Here is a 19,480-nt window from a genome sequence, read left to right on the forward strand (position 1 = left end):
TTTAGAGATATTTTATGTGTATTCATCTTTGTAAAGAGCCATCCACCTATGATGCTTTTATAACTATTACAACTACTTAGACCACATTGTTCTTAACATTTCAGGGGGAAGGGACCTATTTGAGAATCTTGAGTGAAACCCATGAATCCAGGCACAAAGCCCCTGATGTTACACATCTTTCTGAAGCAGAAACCCTCCCTCCATCCCTCCCACCCATGATCGTGCATGCTAGTATGAGCTGCTCATGTACTGGGTAGCAACGTGGCCCCAGGATGGAAGCAGAAGCATCTCTGGGAAGGAGGGTGCTGCTTACAAAGCTCTGTCTGGCAGCATGCCCTCCCTCCGAGAACGACTCAGCCAGTCTTTCAGCTCTCATTTTGGATTCTGATTCTCAAACTGGTTTACAACATCCTAGCACTCATCCCAAAGTCAGGATTTTTTTATTTGTATTTGTCTAGGTTTTTTATTTTTAACTTTTAAGTTCATGGGTACAAGTGCAGGTTTGTTACATAGGTAAACTTACATCATGGGGGTTCGTCATACAGATTGTGTCATCACCCAGTTATTAAGCCTAGTAGCCATTACTCACTTTTCCTATCCAAAAGTCTTATGAGTTGAATATCAGACAGAAAAACACCGTTTCTTCACATGCATACGTTTAATAACATGAAAGCCACGACAGAGGCAAAAACACTAAATCAACTTGGTATCCATTTTACTCCCTAATATTAGGGGGACAGTGAACATATAACTCAAGCAATAAAATGCCTTTGGAAACCAAGAAGGGAAGGGCCCAAGTTTGATAAGAGAAACCCAACCATGGCTAAAACATCCATGCAACACTCCGTGAAGTCCCCTCTGCCAGTGGCTCCCGTGTGTCCATATCTTGGAGTGTGTTAGGCTACTGCTTCAAGAACAGACCACGGACCTGGCTTCCTCACTTCCCCAAAAGAATTCCTACAGTAGGCTACGGGACAGGCTTCTTGGCAACCTTCTTTGTTTCAAACAGTGGAAAACATGAGAAATGGACAGCACCCTCTCATCCCCAAAACACCACCATCCCAGCAAGGATAATGACTCGATGGAGTTTCAAATTTGTATAGTGCTTTACATGTTTTCAAAGAATTTTCACGTATACGATCTTCATCAGCCCGTGCAACAGCCTTGTGGTTTACAATGGAGAAAGCAGACACCAGAAGGAACCTGCTCAAGATCATGCAGCCAGATAGTGGGACAAGGGGGCGAGCACCCAGACTGCACCGTCAGCCCAGCGTTTCCAGCCGGCCATTAAATAGCTCTCTATGTTGTCACCCTCTCTGACTTCTTCTCCCTCTCTGTGTCCAAGCTGCCTGTCAGTTCACGTTGCTATCTCACTACAGATACAGATTTCAAAAGCAGAAAAACACAAACCTTCTTTGACAAGTACATATAGATATAAAAATAAATGTGGCACTCTTCTTTATTGCTTCTTTATGGATGTCTTTCCCAGATGAAAAGACCCTGCTGGGGAATAGTTCATCGACCTGTTATTTCTTTGTACACAGATTACTCCTTAGTAATAGCAGGACCTTCACACCAGGAAATTATTTGCTAAATATTTCCCACTGTCTCACAGCTTGATCTGTCAATTTCTCCCAGACGTAAAACATCTGGGTTGGTACAGCAAAACACAGAAAATTCAAAGAGATGTCCCCAAGATGCAGGAGAGGACAGCTGTCCTCAGGAGTCTGTCACGGGCCAGCTGGGGGCATTCATATTTCCCAAGACCCTTTTCCGGCTGCATCTCACCATAGCTTTTATATGACTGAAAAAGTGTCCAGGAGGTTGACCAGATAGCTGCATACATCGCTGAAAAGGTAGCCATGGAGAAGCAGCAGTGGCCCCATGCTATGTGGTCATGTGATGGTTTTCAAGGCCTGCTCACAGAAAATGGGGTGGGATCCACTTCCAGATGTTTTCAGTGAGGTGAAGGACTTCACGGGAGGATGCCGTCTTCTTCAACGCAGGCTCGTTCTTCTGTCCTCCAGTGTGACAGACAGGCACACCCCTGAGCCTCAGCTTCAGGAAGGAGAACCTGCAGAAATCCTGCTCATACCAGTTCTGTCTTGTGAAGAGTCACTGGCCCTAAATGCTTATTTGGGGAGGTAACTGGGAGAAAAGCTCGTTCCATGCCAGCTTTAGAAAAATCTGGGAAGATACTCTGTAGTCGTGCAAACTTCTAAAAAGAAATGAAATAAAAGTGAAGTGAATAACTGGAAAAATTCAGCAGTTGTCACCTCCTTTTAAACTCTATTCCCTAACAGCTGGCTAGACAACCCATTCTGGAAGCTGTCCTACTCACTGCCTCACTCGCTCCACAAGGGATTTGTACCCACCATTTCACTGGTGGCTCCAAACTTGGACCAGGAGATTCACAGATTGTGGCCATTTCAACCCCCTACTGTTAGGTCTCTGTATGGAAAGTCCATGCCCACAGAAGCAGGCATTTTCCAACAAGAAGCTAAAGTCATTCATGTTTAAAATATACTGCCTAGTAACTCTAATTATCTTCTTATACGCAAATAACCCTAACATCCTAACTGTAAGCTCCTTGAGGGCAGGAACAATGTCTTACACCTTTTTATGCCCTGTACAGTGCCTAGCATAATGCCTTGAACATAGTAGGTTCTCACTGGAGTCTTTGATTGACTGGTATTTAAAATGGAAACCAGACAGATGAATGCACAGCCAGAGAGGCAAGTAAGTGAATAGAGGGACACAGTGAGTGGCAAGAACAAGTCCTGGGGTAGCTCCTGAGTGAAGTCTGTTGTGGCCCCTAGGTAGCCAGCCCTGCCTGGTGGATGGAGACAAAGGGGGCAGATCACTTCCTAGAGGGGTCAGACACACATGTGGTCCTACTCTCCCACAACCATGGTCAACACAGGTGAGCAGCCATGCAGAAAGAATCTCTGAGAACTCTGAGCCAGAACCTGCAACCAACAGCTAGCTCATGGGCAAGTCTAGGGTGCCCGAGCGCCGGCCAGCCATCCTTCACCCCAGAAGCCTCCCGCTGTGCCTCACTGCTCTGGCTTCTTGGGATTAATTCTTAAGTCATGGGCAGAAATACCAAAAATAGAAGGGGAGAACCCCCATGAGAAAATAGTTTGAAGGCAGCCAAAGGAGGCTGATCTATCCCCTGGTATCCCTGGGGCAGTGGGGCCCATTCCCTCACCCACAGGAAGAGCGGGGCCTCTGCTCTGGGATGGGGGACCCTCAGCGCTGCAACTTCTAGCATGGTGCCTACATGGCCTCTGCTCGTTCACAGAACCCCTTGTGATTCCCCAAACGTCCTTCCTATATCTTACTTTGTTTTTTTTTTTTCCACAATGCTCTAAATGTAGCCACTAGACAAAAGCTGGAAATATTTCAGGGAGCTTCCTGTAACGATTCTCCCAGTCTAGGGGCCTCAAAAAGTCCAGGGTTCAAAGAATAATCTCTCTCACCATTATTAAATGATTCACACTATCTGCAAAAGATATTTGGATTGGCGCCCTGGGTAATCTTTTAATAACAGAAGATGTTTTAAAAAGATACTTACACAAGTGAAAATGATGAGTGTTAAGTAGAAAATAACCAGAGCCAGCAGCAGGACAATCTCCGCTCTGTATTTCTTAAAAGTCTCTTCTTTACGCTGTGCAGGGCATCCTTTAAAAAAGTAAGTGACATGTGAAGCCATTTTAACAGGGTTTTTCTACCATGAAAAAAAGCTAAGAATGCTTTGTTCCTCGGTCCTGGAGTCTTGCTTGTCTCCTCTTCCCACCATCAGGCTGAATGACAGTAATAGTGACAGTGAAGGTGACAGCAGCAGCAGCAGCCAGTGCGCGCTGTCGCTCTGTGTCTGGCTGCATGTGACAGGACTCTCACACGGCATCTTCCTGAATCTTCAAAGCAGGCCTGAGTAGTCCCATTTTACAGATTAAAGAGCCGAGGCTCAGAGAGGGTCAAGGACCAAAGACCAAGGTGGCTGAGCCAGGCATCTGTTCCAGGCTTATCCTGCGGCCTGTCTGCCTGCACTTCGGATGTCAAGCCTTTTCTGGCTTATTTTGTCCTCCTACCAGATGAACCACCACTTGTTAATCCAGAAATTATCTTAACTTCATCAGTGTTGGGTAGACTGTGGTGCATCCTCACCTCAGGAGGTTTCAGGGACTATGAAAGGAAGCAGGTGAGCTGCCCTGATATTGCCAAATACGTCAACAGATTTTTCTAGAATCATTCAAGCTCTTTTGGCAAGGCTGCCAGCATGGTTGGGTGGAAGAACAACTCCCTCACGGTTATTAAAGGGTGTGGTGCAGCACGAAGGGAGGGTAAGCGCAGCGAGGCCTTTAGCCCAGGACAGACATGAAGGGAGGTGCCTCTCCCCACTCAGGTGCAAAACCCAATGTGCTGTTTGGGGAAGCAAGTTGAGCTTTGGCCATAGTGTGCCTGCAGACAGAATCTGCTCGATGCCCCAGGCAGGAGCAGGTGGAGCACAAATGAGTGGAGGGGGTTCTGCCATTGGAGCCTATGCTGGATCTCCAGAGAGCTGTCAACCCCTGAAAATGGATTCAACATTTTGTGCAGCAGTCGAGGGATGGATTCTCACGGCCGTGGGTAATAAGAGCCATTGTCCTCATGGTCCCTAACACGTATTGATCATTCAGTCTACCCCGGGCACTACACTCAGCATTTTAACGCAACTTCTCATTTAACCTTCACAACAAGCCTATGTTGTAGATGTTACTTCCATTTTAGAGATTAGAGAACTGAGGCTTAGAGTCAATCAGTGATTTGCTCAAGGTCACACACTAACAAAAGGCAGGGTTAATATTTGAGCCAGATCTAAGTGACTGTAGGCTCTGATCCCTTAACTTGTAGGCAATATCGCCTTGGAAGAGGAAAACGAGAGAAAATCAGCTATTCTCTTCATTTTCTCTCCACTCCCCGCAGGACATGCCTCCCCTCTCCACTCTCCTCTGCAAGGTTCCTCTCATTCAGGTGAATATTCATTGAGGGCCTACTATGTGCCCAGATACATCAGAGAAGAAAACACAGAGGTTCTTGTTCTCTTGGAGAGACAGACAGTAAATCAATCCATACATAACATACCAGTTGTACTAAGTACCAGGAAACAAAGAAACCAGGATGAAGGGCTGGAGATCCAGGAGGGCCTAAGGGAGGTGTGTGCATACAAGAGTAAGCAAAAAGCACACACTGCCCCCTTAAACAGGGGTTGTGCTCTTGCAGGTGTAATAATATTACCCTAAGTCCAATTCCTTTCAGATCCCTGACAGAAGGAGAAATCAACTGTTGTATGGAATCAGGGGCTCTGTGACCACATTTTTATCATTTCCAGCCTCAGCCCCTAACAAGTGTTGGGCAAAAGTCAAACAAAAGGCATCATTTAAGCCACAGAAAGAGAAAATGGTGACATGCTTGCAGCGGATTTCCACTTTCAGCCACAGATGTGATCCAAAGCTCTAGAGCAACACTCCAAAAGAGAGGATCGATTTTAGGACCTAAAGGAAGCACACATGCATTGTGCAAGAAGAAAACAAGTGCAGCAGGTCACCTCACCTGTCACTCTCAAGATCACCTTGCCACTTAGGTTTCTCTGCCCATCCGGGTCCTGCAGAGTGCACCTGTATGTCCCCGAGTTGCAGCTGGTAGTGTTTCGGATCTTCAGGGAATAGGGCCTTTCATTGGGGGCGTCGAAAGAACCATTTTGCCCCTTCTGATGATAGTGCTGTCCCCTGAGGTGGTCTTCCTGGGGTGTCTCCATCCTCTCTTCACCGCCCTCCAATAGCTGTGAAGAAGGAATCATAGCGCATCACGGTCCACTGCCAGCACTCCATCTCGACACCAATGTTTCCATTTTGTTTTCAGAAGATCCAGCCTCAACTTATGTTTGTAAAACAAGACATGATGCTTTTGTGTGTGTGACCTCTTGGGGAGGAGAGATCTATGAAAATTCCCAAGGCTACATCTTTGGAATATATCAGGACTGCATCTCATGATTCTATCATAAGTATCCCAATTTCCACCCTGCATAAGGGACAGAGAGTCATTGTTGATGACAGTGATACGCTGTGTGTGAATCTTGCTGGATTATATTTGTTTCTATGTATACATGTATAGATAGGATTGTTCTGTATTAAATGCTCTTTTGTTTTCTTTAGATACCAACTTAACCACTGAATGATTCCTATTTTTGTATCCCAGCCTTTTATTTGGAAAAATTCCTAAATCTGTTATGATCCTTGCCAGACAATTCAACTAAAATCAGACAGGCAGATGAGCAACGCCTCCTGTGAACAGTCACCTTGTTCCTCAAGGGCTGTGCCTCTGTGTGTCATGCCTGACATCGCCGAATGTGCCACACCTTTTCTCTGTACTAGGGCAGCGAGACAGCTGAGAAGCATGCTTTATAGAGAGTGTATGTGTCAGATCATTTGCTGGTCATATCAAACTCCACATGGAAGGGCAGTAACAGCTGACTTCACTGTACTCAGGACAGACCAGCTGGACTTGGGGTGATGCCCAATTTAGCCAAACATTTTATCTGGCTGGCTTTCTTTCTTTTTTTCTTTTTTGAGACAGGGTCTCACTCTATCACCCAGGCTGGAGTGCAGTGGCTTGATCACGGCCCATTGGACCCCTGGCCTCCTGAGTCGACCTTCTGGTACTCCCACCTCAGCCTCTCCAGTAGCTAGGACTATAAGTATGTGCCACCATACCTGACTAATTTTTATTTGTTTGTTTTTTTAGAGGCAGTGTCTTGCTCTGTTGCCCAAGCTGGTCTTGAACTCCCAGACTCAAGCGACCCACCCACCTCGGCCTCCCAAAGTTCTGGGATTACAGGCGTGAGCCACTGCGTGCGGCTTGCTTTCTGTGAGTTCTTTGTGATCAAACTGGTGGAATGTCTTCAGCATCTCCCACTGCACAGATTAGGCTCATACCACATTCACCATTAATTCTCTCTTTCCTAGACGTATTTTTAGTTTGCCTAATTAACTTACTGAGTTGCTCCTCCATTGAAATACTTCAAAGCTTCTAAAATGAATTTACACATGCAGTAAAGCAAATCCTTGTTTTCAGCCTTCCTGGGCAGCCCTTCAACAATGACATCCCCTAGCAGCACCTGAGTTTCCCTTTGCTGGTTGGCTGGGGACCAGCAGGGAGCCCAGGATTAAGTGACATTCCTTACCTGTCCTTAGCATGATAACTACACCCAAGAGCCACCTTAGGGAAGGAGACAGAGATTATCAGGCTCCACTGCCACTATCTTTGCTTGCACCTGTCAATGATGAATCTCCCATTCTGGGAGCACCCTACAACTCTTCCCTGACTTTTAGGAAGGGACTCAGTGTAGGGAAAGAGATAACCAAGGAGTTAGGGGAATACTCTGAGAAGCAACACAGGAAAGAAAATACACACACACGGGCACGTGTGCACTCGTATACACACACACACACACACACACACACAGTCATTTCTGCTTCACGTGTTAATTCAGGGCATAGACCACAAGGTCACCGGAACGCTCAGGCTCCAGCCCTGGTGTGTGTTAGCATTCCTGTAGAGTGGGCTACAGAGACATCTGGTGGCAGATTGATCGCTCCTGCAAGAAAACCCGCTCAGCTCCCAGCTCCCTCCTAGCCCTGAGCTGAGACGAATGGCTCTTCTCAGGCTGAGTCTGTGGACATAAATCCCATTTCTTGATGGTCCTTCCTGTGTGGAAAGATTCCTTCCTAAATAATCAAGAATCTATGGGAGGAAGCTAAGAGACTGGGGCCCTTGGGTGTGCAAAATTAAAGCACAAAAAGGAGGTGAGGCCAAGGAAATTTAGAGGAAACTAACGGTGTCCACCTGATTCCAGAACACATCTAATTTAGCACCATTTTTCCCTTTTCAAGCCTAAGTAAACCATAAACTGCAGCCTCGTCATGGGCTCACACTGCTCGCCTCTCCCTTCCGCTGCCTGGCAGAGCAGCTTCTTCCTACCAGGCAGGGCTTTCAAAAGACCAGAGGCCGAGGCCCATCCGGGGCCAATCTGTGTCTAGGATGGCCTGCAAGGCCAGTTTGAAATAATTAGCTTGGCCCAGTCCCTGCAGTCCCCATTCCGACGTCCAATCTTGCTTTTCTTTTTCTAAATTAACGTCCAAATGCGAGCGTAGCTGCAACAACCATTTTGAGATTATTCACCCATGGTTTTCTCCTGGGGAGCTCCTCTCCCATCCAGCAACCCCTCCCTCAGCTCAGAAAGGCCCATCTGAAAGTCAAGATCAAAACCGTGAACCCCTCTGGAGCTGGTAGAAATATAAACTATTGTGTCTATTTACATAAAGATGGCCCCATTATTGTGTTAGCTGCTGGGAATTGTTGAAGCAAAAAGGTGCTGGTGATCAAAACTGGCTGGCAGTAACTTCTGCCTATTCGCAGAGAATTCATTTTAAAAATCAGCAGCAACACCAATAAAATGTAGTTTATTTGATGGTTAGATTTCCAAGGGCCTCTGGCAAAATTGTCAGTGAGCCGCTAGTTATTTTTAAATGGCAAAACAAAGGCAGGGTGAGCCATAAGAACAGAAAGAACAACCAAGGGAGAAGGCAAAACAAAGAACCTCAAAGCAACCTGCAGAATTCTGATGTGCTGAAACATCACTGCCACCAGTGGGATCACGGCAAAATATCTCAACTCTCGTAGGGTCATCTTCCAAACACCCCTTTTCCTAAATGACCCCAGAGAACTATTGGCAAAACCTAGGAACTCTTGCCAAACTAATGAACAGCACTGTTTGCCTAATAACTAACCACATAGAAAAGAATTCCCGGTAAATTCATACACTGCACCTGGAAATATTTCATAACCCTCCCTCTAACTTCCAGTTTTAGGTATATACATTTTCAGCTAAACTTTCTCTTGTGATCCCCAGCTGTGGTATTTGGGGTTTATCCACAGCTGCAAAAATCGTGGTAGTTTTTATGTTAATGTTGCATGCTCAGAATGGGAGTGGGGCCCTAGCAGGATCAAGGGACCGTATGCAAAAGCTCAAATCATTATCGTCAGATACGTGGCCAGGCAGCTATCACCCTGCTTTATCAGATGAGCTAACTGTGGCAGAGGCACCACCAAAAACTGAAGGGAAATTTCAGTGGGAGGAAAATGGAGTAATAGCAAATGGGCCATCCCCACTTTGCTTTGTTTTATGAGTTCTCATAAACATTGGAGCTGGCTCAAAATCAACCACTGGCAAGAACAGCTCTTTAAACATTCCAAATCTAAAAGTGTTCCTTCGCTTCTCTGCAAAAGCATTTTAGGAAATAGTAATTTATAACAAAAGGAACCCTCAGATTCATTCACAGCCAACCATAATTGACAGGAACTATTTAATGCACCCTTCACAATGCTAATATTGTAGTACAGTGTGCTAAAGCACAACACAATTTCAGCAAATTAATTACTCCAAACACTCATCCCAATCATGTTTTAAAAATCCACATGTTGTACATTAACTTTTAGGCTGACAACTCTATCATTTTTGGTTGAGCTGGAAAAGTGCAAATGTGGGACGTCTCATTTTCAGAAAGCCTGGGGACTCTGACTTGTCTCAAGGCCTCCAATTTGACTAAATTATTTAAATACCATATTCTTTCTCTCAAATGGAGATTTGACCTTAAGGAAACCACAAGCCCTAAATTAAAATAAACTCTCTTTCATTTGCAGAATGCTAAATCAAGCAAACACAAGTACTAATTTTATGGGCACGTGAATGGAGTCAGTTTTTTTTTTTTTTTAATGATGAACTAATTTGAACTAAAACAAAAGACATAAAATAAATCATTAATTATGGCTGAAACTGAACCAATATTAAAACATCCTATTGTGGAAAGTGTTTTTTTTTAAGTTTACATAATTTTATCCAAATATATGCCAACCTCCTACATTACCATATTTGAAGCTAAGAGGGCAATAGTTTCATTTTATAGCAAAAAAAAGAGTTTTGATCACAAAATTGAAATCTAAATTTATCATACATCAGATTTGTTAAGAATGCAGGGCCAGGCATGGTGGCTCACGCCTGTAATCCCAGCACTTTGGGAGGCCGAGGCAGGTGGATCACATGAGGTCAGGAGTTCAAGACCAGCCTGGCCAACATGGTGAAACCCCGTCTCCACCACAAATACAAAATATTAGCTGGGCGTGGTAGTGGGCATCTGTAATTCCAGCTACTTGGGAGGCTGAGGCAGGAGAATCGCTTGAACCCAGGAGGCGGAGGTTGCAGTGAGCTGAGATTGTGCCATTGCACTCCAGCCTGGGTGACAGAGCAAGACCCTGTCTCAAAAAAAAAAAAAAGAAAAAGAAAAACAGGCAGGAGTGGGGGGAATGTGCAATAGGTGCCTACCTAAAAGAAAAAAAAAACAGTATAAAAATTTCATCTAATGATTTGATAAAACATATTTAAGGGTATAGATTGTAAGGATTTAAAGTTGGTATTAAATTAATCTGATGTATTCCAACCACATTGAGCAGCTTTTTTTTATTGCATTTCTTGTGCACTAACATTCATGTACCTTGGTTTCTAACTCAATTAAAGTGCCAATATAATTCCCATTCATCATAAAAACAGCTCTTTATAATGTGCAAAATAGTTTGGCTCGGAGGTTGATGTCATAATGAGGGTAGAATGTATGAGCATTAATATCTTTTTTTCTATGCGTAGTTTTATTAGAAAAATGATTTTCCACTTTGAAATTTACTGGGTCTAACAGACAGAGCTGGATTTATGGCTGTTAACAGAGTTATGAGTATAACAGAGGCAACATAATTAAGAGCACAGGCATTGGCATTGGACTGAGCTGGAACCAAACCCCAGCCCTCCCACGGCTACCTCTGCTCTTGGCCAACTGACTGAACCACTCTCAGGCTTGGATAGCTCCACTGGAATCTGGGGGTGATCACATCTCACTGAGTTGGCATGAAGATACTTATGATGATGTATACAGACCCTAAGCATCGTATCGATCACACAGAAAGCCCTAAAGATGTTACTACTCTCTCTCTCTCCTTTTTTTTATAACCAAGGTTTCATTCTGCATACTAAATAGTTCCCTGAATATAAGAAGTATTGAAAAAGTATTTACTGAATGAATGCATGAATTTTAGAAACAATGAGAAAGTTACAAGAGCACTAGCTTTGGAATCAAAGGTCTGAAGTCAATCCCAGCTTCTCCATGCGTTAGCTGGGTCATCTTCCATATGTCACTTCACCTCTGAGCCCCATTTCATCATCTAGAGCTCCCTTACTTGCTCATGGGGTTATTATAAGAATCAAGTGAGAAAACACAGAAAAGTGCTGTATAATTGGTAATGCTGGTAATAGAAATTATTCTTATATGTGATAGCTTTCCACACCATCCACCCATTCTGTCATTTCCTGACCACTGACACTTCCCGTCTCCTCTGGGAAAGTTGTCCTAGAAGTCCCAATCTGTGCTCTAGGGAGAAACTGTTTTTTCCACATACAATGTCTTCAAAATATCCACAACATTCTGAATTTTTTAAAGCATCATCATAATAATGTAGCAAAACCCCTTTGGAACTGAGATTTGAAGGCAATGTTGGACCCATCATTGTTCATGCCAATCATCTCTCTTCTATTAGCATCCCGTGGGGCCTGCTGGACCTGGAAGAGGTACCATTACAAGCTCTGAGTTCATGTCCTCTGAAGAACTCCACACCTAGGTTCTAGAAGAGGCAACTTAACTCAGGCCTGGTACCCCACGATCATGGAGACTGGCTCTGATAGGCACATGACCCAGTCAAAGTCCCTTGAGAATAATCAGACATAAGTTGAGATATTTGAAGAGAAACACAACCTTCTCCTTTGCACTTGCTTCTGGAAGGATATACAGGTTGAGCATCCCTAATCCAAAAATCTGAAACACTTCTGCTTCCAAGCATTTCAGATAAGGGATGTGCAACCTATCCAACTCTGTAGTTATTGGCTATGATCTGGCTGCTATGTAGAGGTTGGACACAGAACCAATGTAAAGGAAGGCAGAGTTGACAGATGGAAAGTCACCAAGTCCTGGGGACATTCATGAACCTCTAAGCCTAGCTATATTCATTCGCCAGGGCTTCAGAGCACCACAAACTGGGTGGCTGAAACAATAGAAATGCATTCTCTCACAGTTCAGGAGGCCAGAAGTCCAAAATCAAGGTGTTGCCAGGGCCAAGCTCTCTGAAGGCTTTAGGGGAGAATCTGTTCTGTGCCTTTCTCTTAGCTTCTAGTGGTTGCCAGCAGTCCTTGGCATTGCTTGGCTTGTAGACACATCACTCCAATCCCTGTGTCTGTCTTCACGTAGCTTTCTCCCTGTTGTCTGTATCAGTGCGTGTTTTCTCTTATTAGGACATCATTCACACTGAAGGAGGGCCCACCCTAGTCAGGTAGCACCTCATCTCAATTTGATTACATTTGCAAAGACTCTATTTCAAAATAAAGTCATAATCACAAGCATCAGAAATTAGAACTTCTGATCTTTTAGGGGGGCACAATTCAAGCCACAACGCCAGCCATAACTGAAATGCGAACTGTATTTTGATTTTTCAAGTTTTTTCCCATTCCAATTATATATAAGCCAATATATTTCCTTCTCTTTAGGCTAGTTTTGATTGGATTTACAATCCCTCACAACTGAAAGACTCCTAATGATAAGGCACCCGGCACCACTATGTAAGTAAGGGTGATACGTAGGGGGCTATCGGCACATGGCTCCAGCCTCGAGGCCAGTCCTGCTTTGTCCTTTGGGCTCACACGCCTTCCACTCCTTGGGGAATGAGACCTCAAGGCCTGATTTGAATCAGAACCTTTGTTCTCCAGAACTGCTGGTCCAAGGCGATTATGAACTGTTTATGGAAACCAGCATCCTTCTTTTCCTAAAGGTTTTCCCTATGTGGACCCATAATCCTAGGCAGCTACCAGCTCTTCTAGAATCAGTAACCTCGATTCTAATCGGTAACCCCGAGGACTGCTGGCAACCACTGGAAGCTAAGAACTGGAACAATTCTCCAAATTGTCCCAATTTGGGACATGCAGTAGAATGGTCCTCCAAGAAAGCATCAAGTGATATTAGCAAGCCTTGGGCTCCCAAGTCTGTACTAGTTCCACATGACACACACGGAAATTTTACCCAAATACACCTCAGTGCAAAACAAAACAAAATGAAAAACAAAAACATGCTTATGAGTATAAAAGAATCTTAGGGAAGTATCTTCTGTCCAGCTCTATTTTGAGCTAATGATTGTTGATACAAAATTTAGGGGTATTCCAGGAGTAGCCAGGAAGGGATTATGGGAACATCTTTAGAGGGAGGAAACTTTTTTTAGGTAATCAATCTGCTTTTACTCTTGCCCTACATAAAACTTTCCCTTATGTCACTAAGACCTTCTCCAAACTTCCTCTTCTTTGTGTAGTGACATTGCCAAGTACATTGCTAAGACAATTCAGTCCTCATGTGACTCAGGTTCCCCCTTTTATTAATGGAAAACAAGTTGGTTTTTTTGTTTAGTTTTTTTTTTTTTTTTTTTTCAATTTAACTCTCAGCTGCTTTCTTCCTCTTTCCCCACTGTCAAGCTAAAAGATTTTGGCAACTTGTGCTCTGTTCCACTATCGTCCAAAAATCTCAGTGATCCACCATTCTCATCTAGATGAGACTTCTTCTATAGCCTCTCAGAGGTGACCTCATTCTTCCTTGCCCACTCCTCCGCAGAACCACATGGACAGGACTGGTGACCAAGAGGAAAAGAAGGAAAAGAGTGAAGTCTCCCTCTGAGACTCATCTTCTAAATGAATCATATTCTATTCAACTCCACGAGAAATATGCTTTGCTTTAGGCATATTTTGCATTCTGCCATTCTCTTTGCTTAAAATCCTTCAATGAGGCCAGGCATGGTGGCTTACGCCTGTAATCCCAGCACTTTGGGAAGCTGAGGCAGGTGGATCACCCGAGGTCAGGAGTTCGAGACCAGCCTGGCCAACATGGTGAAACCCCGTCTCTACTAAAAATACAAAAAAGTAGCCGGGCATGGTCGTGGGCGCCTGTAATCCCAGCTACTCAGGAGGCTAAGGCAGGGGAATCGCTTGAACTTTGGAAGAGGGGGTTGCAGTGAGCCGAGATCACACCACAGTACTCCAGCCTGGGTGACAAGAGCAAAACTCTGTTTCAAAAAAAAAAAAAAATCCTTCAATGGGTCCTTACTGCCAAAAGGATAAAGTTCAAGTCATTATTGTTGGGCATTCGAGGCTCCTCACAATCTGTCTCTAGCCTGCTTTCTAATGTTATCTCTCAGCCATCTGCTGTTTAAGTCTCCCTTCTACATCACTGGTTACCTCAATGGTTCCCAAAAAGTCTTAGTGGATCCCCATGCCTTTGCTCAAGATGGTCCTCTGGCAAAAGTTCTACATCGATCCTGAGATGGCCAATGCCAGGCCCAGGATGGGGCACACATTTGGGACTTAGAAATATTTACTAAACAATGAAAGTATAAATATGAGAGACATCTGAAAAGCAACTTTACATCTTTCATGGTTTGACCTAGGGAGGAGCCCATAAAAGTGATTCAACCAGGCCAAGTACTGTAGGTGCCAATGCGGACAGTATGATTTTTTTTAATTCTAACATACATTGTTTTCATAATTCAATGGTTCTACATTTAATGGAGAAATGTTTCCTTTTTGTCCTAAAACATGTTCTTAAATCCATCTTACAACAGAATCATTCTAGAATCAAGGAAGCACAGTAAGTGTTCAGTACTGGCTCCTTCCATGGGCTATGAGGGTCTGTGGCTGTATAGATTACATCTGACCTGACCGCTTATCAACTGTAGGCCCCCCTAAGGCACTCTGCTCTCCTCAGTATCCCTGGTTTTGTAGCTCATTATCACACAAGATGGTAGAGATAGAAAACATAACTCCATCAAAAAGTTTAGCAACATACATGGAAGACAGCCTTGAACTTCTGAAGTGGCCTAATGCAAGCCATTAACCTGCTCTCCAACAGTTTCCTTAGTGTTAATGTCAGAAGCAGAACACTCCATGGATGGCCCATGATCTGCCCCAGCTGGGGCTCTTCTCAATATTATAAAGTCTATTTATAGTAGACTTTTATATGAAGTCACACTCTTACTTCCCCTTTCTCCCTTCCGTTGGAAATCATCTGAAAAGGGCACTTGTCTTGTGATGCTTCACTGTCCTCACCCCCGCAGCATCACCCAGAGACGACACCATATATCCTCTTTCGTTTTGCATCACCCGTAGGCTGTCAGGGCTCCTAGCGTGATACAAGAAGGCACTGCATCTCTGGGATAAATGACCACTCATTATTATCCTTAATGAGTATCAACCAGGCCCAAAGTACTCCATCCAAAGTCGTACTCTCTCTCCAAACCTACATTAAAGAGAGTGTAGATACAGCGATGCTTTTCATGAAGTACAGATGCAGCCCTTTAATGCACGGCTTTACTCCTTGCAGACATGATATTGTGCTATGCCCTTTTATGCTGGAATTTAACCACAGGTCATGGCCAGTGGAAGAAAAGTCATGGATCAAAGTCTATTTGCATATTTTCTCAAAATACCTCCTCAAAGAACCACATCTATTACAACTTTTTTTGTTTGTTTGTTTGGTAGAGACAGGTCTCACTACATTGCCCAGGCTGGCCTCAAACTCCTGGGCTCAAGCAATCCTCCCATCTTGGCTTCCCAAAATGCTGGGATTACAGGCATGAGCCTGAGCCACCATACCCAGCCTATTACAACTTTAAAAGATAAACTGATTAGCTCATGCCTGTAATCCTAGCACTTTGGGAGGCCGAAGTGGGAGGACGGCTTGAGGTCAGGAGTTGGAGACCAGCCTGGGCAATGTATTGAGATCTTGTCTCTACAAAAAATTAAAAACATAAAAATTAGCCAGGTGTGGTGGTATGCCCTTGTAGTCTCAGCTACTTGGGAGGCTGAGGTGGGAGGATTACTCGAGCCCAGGAAGTCGAGGCTGCGGTAAGTCATCTTCATGCCACTGTACTCCAACTTGGGAAACAGGGTGAGACTGTCTCAAAAAATAAAAATAAAGCTAAATTGAGCTACTATCCTAATGAATATAATTTATTAACTTTTCTATTTCTCCTCAATCACCCATTCTGCCTTAAAAAGTATAAGGGAGGAAGGGATGAGAGGAGGACCCTTTGTTGGATCCCAGTTAAGAGGACATGGTCCACAGAAGAGAAGAGCTGGGCCAACAGGAATTGGGATATCTCTGTCCACTTTTGGCTTCACTTTTAGCCTCCTGCACATGTGTCTATTAAGTCCCCTCTGGCCCATCTCACTGCATCTTTAAAACAGAGAGAACAAAATGAACACTCTTCCTTCCCAACCCTAATGTTGCAAACAAATTGGATGCTGTCTGTTTTGAGTTTTCTGGTCAAAGTCATATGATAAAAAACACATGGTTTACATGGGTCCTTTTGTTAATTACAAGTAATCAGTGCCAAATGGACAAAGGCGAGATGCTACATGGTGCCGGAGGATTGAGTGGTGAATGGAATTTTAAATTGTGAGTCATTATAACCATACTTATGATATGCAGACAGCCTGCAGAAAGTGCTTCAATCTGGTGGATGGTGAAAACCCACCGCAAGGGACTCTGCTTTCCTTGCCCAGCACGAAGCCCCCTCCTCTGCCGGCAAAACAGGTTTTACAAAGCCGGGGTAGTGATGATGAAGTGAGTAGGATGGGATAAGCTGGCTCTGGTTACCAAAATGAAATTCATCCCTTTGTGGCTACCCCTCCACTTTGATGAAACATTTTACAAGAAACTTGTAGAAAAATGACCAGATGCTTAATCTTCAGTAAAATGAAGTATTTCGGCATTTCACCACTGGCTTTATCTCCAGAACACTCTATCCATTTTTGTTGTATAAGCACAATCAATGCAAAAGTATAATTATTGGGCTGGAAAATAATAAGTATCTACAGAATATGCTGAGAGCTGTTTAAAAAAAATGCTTAAAGGAACAATATATGTCACTTTCGAGGCACCTGATTCATTTATTGGTATAGCATAACTCTCCTACCCACGAATCTCAATCACCATTTACTTCTCAAAAAACAACTACAGTATGACTTTTCATTGGCACTATTCCATGGATCAACAGGAAAAAAAAGAACGCCTAGAGACTGCTGTCCCTTTTTTTCTTGACAGAGTTTTGAAAGACCTTCGGGGTAAATCTCGCAAGAACTGTGTCCAATAAACAAGCTCATGCGTTACAGAGTTACATCACCAGCTGACATCCAAGGAGAAGTCCAAGGTTAATTGCTATGGTTTAGTGGACCATTCCAAATGACCCTGTGCCAGAAGCTTTCACTCCAGAGCTGTTTGAACTTTACAGTCTGAAATTTCATCTACTTGTTTCATGAGGACTTTTTAATTACTCCCCTGGGGGTATTAATAATGTTTTCTTTCTTTATTAAATAATTACTCTCTGGAAGGGATAGTGGTTTCATGTTTTCCCCCTTCTTTGAGATAACTAAGTCCCTGCCTGGTTAGCCCAGGGGCACTTTGATTTTCTTTACCTTAAGTTATAAGGTAGAAAACAGAGATATTAAGATAGACCTCTAACAACTCAGGATTTGGAATCAGACTGCTTGGTTCAAACCCCAACTCCACCATTTAGCCAGCTGTGCAAAAGTAGACAGGTTATTTCCCTCCCTAAGGCTTAGTTTTCTCACCTGTAAAGTAGGAATAGCAACAGTACTGATCCCTAAGTCCATTCTTCCGATGGATGGAAATGGATAATGTATGTAAATATTTACCTTGGAGCTTGGCATGTGGTGAGCACTCAGAAATTGTTTTAACAATATTTTTTAAAAGACTATTGTTTTGACTATGAGAACAATTTCGGAATTGTTGTGTTCTCTGATCCCACAGTAAGTAAGGTACAAATGAAGTAGGAATATTTAACACCTTACTTTTATACACAATACAATGCTCTGAGGCAGCAGCACCATCCCTGTCATGCATAACTCATGAAGTGCTGGGCTGAATTCACAGAGCACCTTTGCAATTCACAGGGCAAAAAGTAGGTGCCGCGAAGAATACACAAAAGTATTGATACAGCCACTGCCCCCCAGGGAACTGACAATCCAGTTAGGAGACACACGCACAGAGAGATCACCGCAGTGATGCCTTGTACTGTTAAGTGGCCAAAGGCATGTACAGTTTCTTATAGTATCTTTTATGGTGGGCAGAAGAACGCCCTGCAGTTTGGGGAAAGCTACAAGTGCACAGATTTGCCCCCATGGTAAGACAGCAAATCAGTGAAAGCTACAGAGTAAGGCTGGAGTATCATATTCATTTGGGTTAAAATGGAGGTGCAGTGGTAGCAGTGGCCTGACTTAAAGAAGGACCAGTGATATCAAACAGTAGCTGCTCGGCTTTGGAATGACACCATCATTGCCATCTTAGAATCTGAGAATGTTTCAGTCAAGAGGAAACCTTGAAAAAGCCTCCTTGCCACTCAGTCCTCTTACAGTACGAACAGCACGGCCTGTTCTTACACATGCGGGCTCCGGCTCATGCATCCACCTGATGCCCTCAAGGCTGCCTCTCTCACGGCTGCCAGAGGAAGGAGGAGGAGGGCTAGGGGAGGAAGCCAAGGGTATGCCGCAAAGGAGATGACCACTGATAACTACCATGGATGAAATGGCCTAAGTCACTTCTGTGTCTTAGCCCTTCCTTTCAAATTGCCCCCTCCCCCTCCCATGTATCATGGGCATCACAGTCACAAAACACAAGAAATCAGAAGTCTGGAGACATTCCCCGTCCAATGCCCAAATCTAGGTCCCTGTTGCTTTCTTCCTGACCTGCTGGCCCACAACCACAGGTGGCCTCCAGAATTAATCCAAATGAGAGAGTCTCTGCCCTTCCAAAACGTCTTAAGTGAATCATTCATCTCAGGCCACCTTCAGTGGCAGGAAGGGGGTTGAGGTCTGCGGAGAGCAAAACCGAAGTCGGCCCTGTACCTGGATGCGGATGGGGTAGGGGAGGCGCGACGGCAGTCTGAGTACTCTAAGTTCAGCGGCGGGAGACGCCCCCCGCCCCCACCCGGCAGCCACAGAGGGTCGCCAGCCTAGGGGAGATGGTTCCTGCTGTCTTCAAATGAGCCCACCAAACCCCAGCCCGCGGGCATCGCAGCACCTACCTTAACCCAAGAGACCTTGTAGGGAACCTGCGGATCCCAGGGGGCGGTGCAGGGCAAGTCCACATCTTCCGAGCAAGCCACCTTCACCTCCGGCATCGCGGGAGCCAGGCTGTAGGCTACAAGAAAGAGAGAGCGCGTCGTGAGCAAGCGACCGACGGGAGGGGGTGTCGTGGAGGGGCAGGGGGCGACAGGCTCTCGCGGGCCC

At 44.5% G+C, this 19,480-nt stretch overlaps 1 protein-coding gene across 4 annotated transcripts in view; it reads right to left on the bottom strand.

The window, feature by feature from the left end:
* Nucleotides 1-435: 435 nt before the first annotated feature.
* The window catches only part of CD83 (CD83 molecule), a 28,250-nt gene continuing 9,205 nt past the window's right edge, over nt 436-19,480 (bottom strand). For 3 of the 4 annotated variants that reach the window (XM_063632891.1, XM_055264070.2, XM_055264068.2), the window contains 4 exons: nt 19,276-19,391; nt 5,596-5,824; nt 3,578-3,684; nt 436-2,218 (listed from right to left, as the gene is read on the bottom strand). In XM_063632891.1, the coding sequence (XP_063488961.1) occupies nt 2,090-2,218; nt 3,578-3,684; nt 5,596-5,824; nt 19,276-19,371 (561 nt within the window). In that variant the 5' untranslated portion in view covers nt 19,372-19,391 and the 3' untranslated portion in view covers nt 436-2,089. The remainder of the gene's footprint in view (nt 2,219-3,577; nt 3,685-5,595; nt 5,825-19,275; nt 19,392-19,480) is intronic. The other variant, XM_055264069.2, reaches the window with a different exon arrangement.

Source organism: Symphalangus syndactylus, chromosome 23, assembly GCF_028878055.3.
Source record: "Symphalangus syndactylus isolate Jambi chromosome 23, NHGRI_mSymSyn1-v2.1_pri, whole genome shotgun sequence".
Classification (NCBI taxonomy): domain Eukaryota; kingdom Metazoa; phylum Chordata; class Mammalia; order Primates; family Hylobatidae; genus Symphalangus; species Symphalangus syndactylus.